This window comes from Osmerus eperlanus, chromosome 10, assembly GCF_963692335.1.
Source record: "Osmerus eperlanus chromosome 10, fOsmEpe2.1, whole genome shotgun sequence".
Taxonomy (NCBI): domain Eukaryota; kingdom Metazoa; phylum Chordata; class Actinopteri; order Osmeriformes; family Osmeridae; genus Osmerus; species Osmerus eperlanus.
This window is the reverse complement of record NC_085027.1, coordinates 2614943-2625105: the sequence shown is the minus strand read 5'-3', so window position 1 is coordinate 2625105 and position 10163 is coordinate 2614943. Positions and strand designations below refer to the sequence as shown.

At 50.7% G+C, this 10163-nt stretch overlaps 1 protein-coding gene across 3 annotated transcripts in view; it reads right to left on the bottom strand.

Moving 5' to 3' along the window:
- The window catches only part of abhd17c (abhydrolase domain containing 17C, depalmitoylase), a 17575-nt gene extending 7934 nt beyond the window's left edge, over positions 1-9641 (bottom strand). For all 3 annotated transcript variants that reach the window (XR_009931480.1, XR_009931481.1, XM_062471120.1), the window contains exons 1-2: positions 8714-9641; positions 264-443 (exon numbers count right to left, since the gene is read on the bottom strand). Coding sequence is in view for 1 of the 3 variants with exons in the window: in XM_062471120.1 (XP_062327104.1) it covers positions 264-443; positions 8714-9198 (665 nt within the window). In the remaining 2 variants the exon portion in view is untranslated. The remainder of the gene's footprint in view (positions 1-263; positions 444-8713) is intronic.
- Positions 9642-10163: the final 522 nt, after the last annotated feature.

The following is a 10163-nucleotide window of genomic DNA, read 5'->3' as shown; positions in this document are numbered from 1 at the left end:
CACCACCGACCCCCACTCAAACCCTCCACCCTGTGCAAAGCGCGGTATTTCACCTCCACTACCCATCTCTGGAGCTGACACAGAAGATTAAAACACACCTCCACCTGGGCTGGGCGCCAGACCCCCCACCCTCATCACCCACCTGGGCTGGGCGCCAGCCCCCCCCCACCCTCATCACCCACCTGGGCTGGGCGCCAGCCCCCCCCCACCCCCCCCACCCACCTGGGCTGGGCGCCAGCCCCCCCCCACCCCCCCCCACCCACCTGGGGAAGGCGTCGAAGCAGTAGGTCTTGCGCGTGTCGGGGAAGGCTACGCGGAGGCCGGACATGAGGGGAGAGTGCAGGATGACGGCGGCGCACTCGTAGCGCGCGGCCAGGTCCACCGTGGGCACCGTGCCGATACTCTGGCCGTACAGGATGATGTTCTCTGGAGTCACTCCGTACCTGGGGGAGGGGGCGGGGGAGGAGAGGGAGGGGGAGGAGAGGGCGGGAGGGGGAGGGAAGAGAGGGAGGGGGGGGAGGAGGAGGAGAAGGAGAGGGCGGGGGAGGAGAAGGAGGGAGGGGGAGGAGAGGGAGGAGAGGGAGGGGGGGGAGGAGGAGGAGAGGGCGGGGGGAGGAGAAGGAGGGAGGGGGAGGAGAGGGGAGGAGAGGGAGGGGGGGGAGAGAGAGGAGGGGGGGGGAGGAGGAGGAGAAGGAGAGGGCGGGGGAGGAGAAGGAGGGAGGGGGAGGAGAGGGAGGAGAGGGAGGAGGAGGAGAAGGAGAGGGCGGGGGAGGAGAAGGAGGGAGGGGGAGGAGAGGGAGGGAGGGGGAGGAGAGGGAGGGGGAGGGAGGAGAGGGAGGGGGGGGAGGAGGAGGAGAAGGAGAGGGCGGGGGAGGAGAAGGAGGGAGGGGGAGGAGAGGGAGGGAGGGGGAGGAGAGGGAGGGGTGGAGGAGAGGGAGGGGGGAGGAGGAGAGGGAGGGGGAGGAGAAGGAGAGGGCGGGGGAGAAGGAGGGAGGGGCAGGGGTTAGCTGATTACATCACAAAAACATGCCTCAGTTATCCAGCCTGTTGTCATGGTGAGATGTGTCTTCATTATCGACGGAGCGTTCAGGCTTAGCACTGCCAACTCAGCGACGCTGAGATAAAACTCTGTTTCCAGCCAATATGACTCCTACCTATAAAACTCAGGACACGACACAAGCATGTCTAATCTGTGTGGCTTGTAAAATATGACGTGCTTGTAAAGCCGTCACAGTGTGACTGGCCTGCGCTGGAGAGATGAAGCTCTCGCCAGGCTGCAGCCTGCAGGCACTGCTCAGGTCTGCAGGAGGGCGGGGGGGTCAGCACTATAAAAGTCATTTTTATTAGACGCTCCACAGCAGCCTGACAGACATCAGTCAGACTTTACACAGATTTATTCAATCAGTTCTGCCTTATAAAACACAGAGGAAAGAGAGAGAGAAAAAAAGAGAAAGAAGAGAGGCAGAGTCTGTCTCTCTCTGTCTCTCCCTCTCTCTGTCTGTCTCTCTCTCTGTCTCTGTCTGTCTCTGTCTGTCTCTCCCTCTCTCTGTCTCTCCCTCTCTCTGTCTCTCCCTCTCTCTGTCTCTCCCTCTCTCTGTCTCTCCCTCTCTCTGTCTCTCCCTCTCTCTGTCTCTCCCTCTCTCTGTCTCTCCCTCTCTCTGTTTCTCCCCTCTCCCTCTCTGTCTCTACCTCTGTCTCTGTTTCTCCCCTCTCCCTCCACCTCTGTCTCCACCTCTGTCTCTACCTCTGTCTCTACCTCTGTCTCTACCTCTCTCTCTACCTCTCTCTCTACTTCTCTCTCTACCTCTCTCTCTACCTCTCTCTCTCTCTCTCTCTACTCCTGGCAGGCTCTCCAGTATGGACGTACTGTCTCAGGTATGCAGGGTCTCTCTCAGAATGCAAACACACCAGCTATGTGACCCAGGCAGTGGCAGAGACTTCACCAGACTAATACCTCCAGGGCGCAAGACCAGAGCAGCCATAACAGCTGAGCCCCAGTGAGGGAGGGCTGACATGTTCCCCAAGCTAGACTCAACCCTGCTGGGAAGAGGGGTTCGGGGCTCAACTGTTAGACCTGGGGATACAGGAGTAGTGTGTGTGTGTGTGTGTGTGTAAGAGATGCCAAAATGATAAGAGTGATAAGAGCGAGAGGGGAGCACACACACTCTCACACACACACACCCCTACGCAACGTAGGGGAAACTGTCTCTAACGTAACAACAACCAAGTAACCAGACCCTCCAGCCCAGTGTTCACCACACCAGCTGTACTGCAGGCCTTCCAGAGGACACACTTCCACTGATGGGCGGGGAGGGAGGGAGGGGAAAATAGGAATAATAGTGAGTGTGCCCCCCCCCTCCCCCCCTCGGCACGAGCCACAGGGTTTATTAGCATAGTTCGTGATCCAGCTCTCTCCGCTTTCCAGCAGAGGAAATCAGGTGGCTCGGCCTTGCTGGGGGCATCTCTCCCGGTCAGCGGGGAGGCCGGGGGGAGGAGACGAGCCCGCTTCCCTTTTAATATCCCCTCCAAGAAACACAGCAAGACTGGGCCCGTTTCATTACACTCGCTGCTGCTCCACAGAGCCCAGACGGTCAGGGTTTGTCTGGCAGGGCTGGGGTGGCAGGCTGAGGCCGCAGTACAGCTGGGCCGCCTGCAAGGGGAGCGCCTGGGGGAGAGCAGGGCTGGAGCGCAGGGCTATACAGCCAGGAGGGGGTCCGGGGAGAGAAGAAGACACCGGGTCTGGTGAGAGCTCCTGTCAGGAGGACAGGAAATTCTAAAAGGTCTTTGGAAGTAACTGAAAACAGTATTCCCATCCGGGGCCATGCAACCTTCTCCTTACTGGAGAGATTCTCTGAGTGAAGAGAAAAGGAAACAGTGTTTAGTGAAAACACTTGTCCAAACATTGGAGATTCGAACGGAAAGCTACAGAGGGAAAGAGGAAGTTGGGTGACGGAGAGAAGGAGGGGGGGAGAGAGAGAGGGGGGGAGGGGGAGAGAGGGAGAGAGAGAGGGGGGTAGAGGGAGAGAGGGGGGGGAGAGAGGGAGAGAGAGGGGGGGTAGAGGGAGAGAGGGGGGGGAGAGAGGGAGAGGGGGGGGGGAGAGAGAGGGGGGAGGGGGAAAGAGAGAAAGGGGGGTTAGAGGGAGAGAGGGAGAGAGAGAGAGAGGGGGGAGAGGGAAAGAGAGAAGGAGGGGGGGAGAGAGGGAGAGAGAGGGGGGGGGAGGGGGAAAGAGAGAAAGGGGGGGTAGAGGGAGAGAGAGAGAGAGAGAGAGAAGGAGGGGGGGGAGAGAGAGAAAGAGAGAGGGGGGGAGAGGGAGAGAGTTTCCACATGCTAACTCAGTGTTCTGGCCTGTATAAACACCCACTGGTTAGCTTCCATGGAAACAAGTGGAGTTAGCACGAAACGTCAGCCTTTGACTCCCTCGCCCTAGCGTCGACACTGTGGATGGTCAGTTCTGCCACTTGTTAACAGCCTCTCCACGGCTGCATGGAGAGGCCAGCGGGTTGAGGACGACATTGAAAGCACGTTAAAGAGTTTTATGGTTAGAAAGAGGAAGGCTAGTGGGATAAAGGCCATATACAGTAGTCTGTTTTGAGAAACCGTTCCCTGGAGCCAAAATAAACATTTGCAGATATTTTCTGGACGAGACTTCCCTCCCTTGAGTCTACCAGCCCTGGCAGCTCCCCTCGAAACTGAATGCCCCCCCCCCCCCCCCCCTCCCAAAGAAACAAATCCTCCGGATTTGAGACGCACGAAACCGATCATGCCCTTGCAATCTCACGACAAACAGCCCTCCCATCCACCTCGCCCAACTTCTTCAACTCTGCAGAACTAACAAGTCAGAAATGAAAAGCAGCAGGTTTTATGAGGTTCAGGAGGGAGCTGTGTATTTGTCTAAGCCCTCACAGGAGGGTTATTAATAACTACCATCCATTCTTTCTTACCATAGAACAGAAAAGATTGAATAACTTCATGAATATGTACAGTACTGTGCGAAAGCCTTAGGCACAAAATACAAATTCTAAAAAAGTTAAGCAAAAAATAAAGAAATGATGATGATGAAATTAAAAGACGAACAACATTTCTCAACGGTGCAGTTTTAAACAGCTACACAAATACAGAAAACGACTTAAAACTTAAGACAATATTCAAGTGAAAAATATACTGCTTGTTGGCTAGGCCTATATAAATGAAAAAATATGTACAGAAATATACATGCACTGTATGTGCGTGTGTATATATGCATGTATATATAGACAGCTTTATAGATATATTTATGATATTCCAGTCCAGGCCCTTCATCTCGTCCTCTGCCCTGGTGTGACACCCCCTCAGGGTCAGCTCTGTGAGGAGGGGCCTCGTCTGGGAGCTCAGACTGTATTTCCAGATCAGTGCAGATAAAGAGACGGAGGCTCTATTGCCATGCAGAGCGGCATCTCCTGGGATGGAGTCTGTGTGACCAGGGGGCAGGGCCCGCTGATATTCACCGAGCCTCTCTCTCTTCAAATGACTGCGTTTGAACTTCTGGTGACATTTGGCGAGACCTCGCAAAGACATTCCAGCGGTCCTCCTGCCTTCATCAGGATGTGTAAGTCATGAGGAATGACGAGAGTTATGTTGCAGTGTTTCAGGTGGAGGGTCTGTGCTCGGGCTCATGTCAGAGGAAGAGCTGGTACTGTGCTGACGCCTCGGGCAGCGATGTAGTGAGCCTGGGTGGTGAGGGAGGGAGGGAGGGCTATGTGCTGCCTGGGGTCTGCTGTTTGAACCTGACCAGCCAGACACATCAATTCCTCTTCACAAACCTAACCAGACTGATGAGAAACACCACTAGATGATAAAGCGTCCCACCGCACTCTCCTCGATCCTGGAGACGGGTCGACTGGACCTAATAATGTCTGTCAGTCTCAGCCTTCTACACACCTCCTCCGCCCTCACCTCAATCCTTCCCTCCTACACACCTCCTCCCCTCACTCCAATCCTTCTCTCCTACACACGTCCTCCCCTCACTCCAATCCTTCCCTCCTACACACCTCCTCCACCCTCACCTCAATCCTTCCCTCCTACACACCTCCTCCGCCCTCACCTCAATCCTTCTCTCCTACACACGTCCTCCCCTCACTCCAATCCTTCCCTCCTACACACCTCCTCCACCCTCACCTCAATCCTTCCCTCCTACACACCTCCTCCGCCCTCACCTCAATCCTTCCCTCCTACACACCTCCTCCGCCCTCACCTCAATCCTTCCCTCCTACACACCTCCTCCCCTCACTCCAATCCTTCCCTCCTACACACTTCTTCCCGCTCTCCAACACACCTCCACACCCCTCTCCAACACACCTCCACACCCCTCTCCAACACACCTCCACACCCCTCTCCAACACACCTCCATCCTTCTCTTCTATGCCCGGGTGGAGGAGCAGGAAGCCGGGTGCACCAGAGTTCAGGTGATAAGACTTAGTTGGAAGACTTCAGTCATTCCAAACAATTGGCACAGACCAGGACGCCCAGTGAAAACCCATTCAGGGGTGTTAACCAGGTCTCTCTGCCCCTCAGCAGAGGCCCCGAGGCAGGGTCACGCCTGGTCCCTGTGCAGGGCGGCGAGGGCCGGGGCCTGATGAGACGGCAGCAACATGACAGCGAGTGGATGATTGATCTGATAATGAGCCTAACAGGACCTGACAGCTTGGAGGGATTAGACCCTGGGACAATGGACATTACAGAAAACTTTTAATTCTCTCAATTATCTTTCATAATACCCAAACCCCTAACGGATATGGCTCAGTGTTCACGCATGCCTACTGCAGGGGAGGAGGGTCAAATTAATTAAGTATGATTGATAAAGCTCAGCCTGGAAGGCTTAGGCCAATGAATAATTTAGTGTAATGTAATTAGCTGAATGTTCGCAGCCAACAGCAGGGGCAAGAGCCATAATGAACTCTAATGAGTGGCGTTTGCTTTCACACAACCTTAGTGGTGCACACCGCTAGCTCAGAGAGGAAGTCAGCTGAACATTCAGTCCAGACATGCAAACACAGACAGCAACTGTGAGGGGAAGGGTAACCTGGGCCCTAGGAGGCAAACTGGGAACCACCAGGATGAGATACAAAAACGATTCCTATACAAACGTATGTCACTTTGGATAAAATGCAAAGTGAAAAATGCTAAACGGAGCAATCAGACATCCTGGTGCCAGGACCTGCTAGGATGAGGAAGTTCCAGCTGTCTGACTGCAATGCTGGGTCTGACCCAACAGACACTCTATTGATTTAACCATCCTTTTCACCACGTCTGTCGACCAATCAGATCAACAAGCAGGGGAGGGGTGGGCACTTTACAGGAAGACAACAATGATTATAAAGAGGCTTCGCCTGTATCCGGGCAGATTGGGATGGACTGTGACCCTGATTGTCCTGATCAGGGATTTCCGCAGTGCTGTACCTTTGGATAGATTAACACCCTGGTTGACCCCTCTCGTGTGAACAGCTTGCACCTGCAGGCTGGTAATCTCTTCAAATCAGGAGGCCTCACACAAAACCACTGCACAGGCTTACAGAACGCTCCACATCCCTCGACTGACAGCATTTTTACTAAGATTAAAAATCAGAAATATATTTCCTCTGCCACAGAGGAGAAGCTATCAAGGAACTGTGGAACTCCTCAGGAGGAACTTAATATCAAATGAAGCTTGTGATTCACGCCCGGACTAAATCCCTCCGGTGAAACCCTCTGGATCCTACTAGATTACCTCAGAGCCTTTGGCCCTGCCCGCAATGCTGGGCAGGGCCTTGGCAGGAACACCTGCCAGGGAGACTCCTCACTACTCCTACCCTAAACATGACACGACTCATCTGTCAGGGAAATAGGAACTCAGAGCACAGTTCTTCTTGACAACGTACTCAATTCATTTCCTCTGAAGTATTTTACTTCTTTTGAAAAACCAAAGTCTAATCTATGAAAAAGCCCGGACGTTGACGCTATACACCTTAAATGTCACCTGTCCTACGCACGTCCTTGGGTTACGTGTACACTGACAGAGATCAATGTAATCAATACCTCAACATTAATTCGCTGTTCAAGAGACTCTCCCCTAAGGTAGTTGGAGTATATTGCGCCTTGTGGTTAGGCATTACCTTAACGATCCCTCAACAAAAGTAATTAAAACGATATTGAATAAACATGAAGCTGAACCACAGGCACTCGGCCCCCCAGAAGAGAAATGAAATGATAAACGGTGTTTTCACACTTGGTCAGTCAGCCCTCTCCGAGCGCAGCTTCCAGAAGGTTCACACAATAATGAAATGTTGCATGCTTGATGACCTGGAGGAGGAACCACTATCACACCCTCCCAATGTGACATTAACACAATCTATCAAACGGAAGATTCATAATGAAACACAAGGAACGGACATCGGTATGACAATGCATTAGGTAGACTTCTGGAGAGGCGTAGGAAAGGTTATTATTAGAGTGAGGGAGAAAACCAGCGCGTTCATATTAAATAAATAAAATAACAAAATTCTCAAGCTCGCTACACTCAGAAAATCTTTCCAGGAACACGGTGACATAAACATCTCGGTTCTGAGTCACCTTCACCTGAAGCACAGTTCAGGACCTTGACAGCAGCAATTCAGCAGTCACTCACTCACACATCACACACTGTCAGAGAAACAATTACTTTAAACGAAAGAAAAACTGCTTTTTACACAAACCTTGTGTCTCTAAGATTAAATAACTTCAACGCAAGAAGCAGGCAAACTGCAACATTGAAAACTAGGCAATCATTTGTTAAATGCCTTTGTTGAACACCTTGATTTATTCCGTCTTGCCAAATTACACTGTGGACAGCTTCAAAGCAACTGATTGTGGTTGACAGTCTTACAAACTAGCTATAAAAGCAGCAGGTGATGGCTGACAACTGCTTACTATAGATTAGCACATGACCGACTAAATTTTCCAACTTCTGTTTGAAAAACAAGGCTTTGGCCAATTATTATTTTTTATAAACCGTTTGTTTTAACTTTGTAGGAATCAGGATGGAATTGAAAGCGTTTTGAAATGCGTATTAAGCAAAGCATATCTGAACAAGTACCACAGCAACACAGGCTCCAAGTACCTCAGTCACAGTATTACACATGCAGTGTCTGATGGACGATCATCTCAACTGGGGCAGCTCTCTCTCTGGAGAGCTCATAACTGCTCATAACTGCTCATAACTGCTCATAACTGCTCATAACTGCTCATAACTGCGTAGAAAGGGCCTGACTGCATTTATGGAAATAAGCGTTTGGAGCATGAGGTGATGAGTCACCATTACAGGTCAGTGTTGCAGGTTCAGTTTAAGATCTTTACAATTCAGACCATGGCAAACTTCGAGCTTGTAATCATTTTCAGCCAGTGTTAATGGGGAGTTGTTATAGGGTCTGCATTCCAAACAATAACGCTACATTTTTTAATAATCATAAAAAGGTGGACCCATGTATTAATCAACTTTTCTTCAATATACAAAACAGTGCGCTTGTGTGGGGAGTATGCAGGGGTGCGTGACACTACAGTTGCCATGGGAACACTTCCTCGCGAGGAGGATAGGAACAAAGCTCAAGGCAGCACCATTGTCGTTGCTTACGTATTTAGGCTAGCTGTGCATGTCATTACAGATGTGTTGGAGAAAAAGAAAAGCACGCACACACACAATTGAACACCAGTTTTCAAACTCACTTGTTTCTCAGCACCTGCCAAGCCGCCTCGATGTCTGCATATAGGTTTTTCTCCGACGGCTTACCACTACTGACACCGTAGCCTGAATAATCGTAGGAGAATACATTGCAGTTGATCCTGGACCCAAGGCCGATGTAGAAACTGCACATCTGGCCCAGGTCTACTGCGTTGCCGTGAGAAAAAAGCAATGTGTACCGACTGTTCGGGGCACAGCGTACGAACATGCAGCCAACCCGGTTACCCCTACTGGTCCTGGTGTTAAACACCTCGACAGCATCCAGTTCCCGCTGGGAGTACTGCCAGTCCGCGCGCTCGGTTAGATGTAAACTACTGGTCCCGTTAGCATCGGTGTGCACGGAATACGTGGGCTCCGGGGGGAGAAATGCCAGTTTAGCCGCTATACGACTGGGACATGGAGGGCAACAGAACAGCCAGCATAGTTCGCCAAGGGAAAAACCATTCATTCTCGGGCCTTGTTCGGGCATTGAGACTCGGAATTATCCGATAGATGCTTTCCCTTGAAAACGACAACAAGCTAATACTACTGTCTATATTGTCCAACTGTTTTCGGGCAACAAAATACCTTAAGCAATTCTCGGATGGGTAGTTAGATAGCTAGGACCAAGGTAACATTGGCTAACTAGCTTGGCTAGCTAGTTTCCTTTCTTTTGTATAGCTTGATGGCTAGCTAGCTATTAGCATTAGAAATTAAGCTCAAACCCGGACAGCCATTGCATTGGTTCGGTTATTGAATGTGTGCCACGAAAACGCTGGAGCAAATTCCATGCAAAAACTGTCAAGTATAAAACAACGCCGGTTGATCAATTAAGACCTTGCCAAACATAAACGTCAAAGTAGCAAGCCTGCTAGCGCAGTGTATTCGGCCATAGCACCGATGCCAAATAAAGGATTTCCGGGAATACCGGATATCCTTGTTCGCTGTTTATCATTTTCCGTACCTTTGTAATGACCCTTGTGTATTTTAAACCTTGGCTCGTGCATTTATTCTAATTTGTCACACACACAAATATATAATACGTTATGTTTTGTGGGATATTTCTAAAGCCTATATACATAACATATCTTATACGATATGTTTCCGTAATGTATTTTACTATATCTTATTATTATTATCTACTGTGCCTTTTCTTTTACATTTTGTAAGTTGTTGATAGATTGTGAAAATTGTTGGGAGAGTAGTCTAGGTCTCTTTTGGCAGATTCATCAACTTTGTGTCAGATAGGCGTCACAAATGATGCACTGCAGTGGTTTTTACCGCAGGTCAGATTTGTCCTGTTTGCGCGTGGCAATTTGGCGCATTACGAACCACCAAAAGCCTCGCACATTATTATACCTTAAGGGACATTAAAGGAGAGCCAGGTGTTGTTGGGCTGTTGAAACACTTAATAGTAGGTAAGAAATCTGTGCATACTGCCCACCATCGTATAAT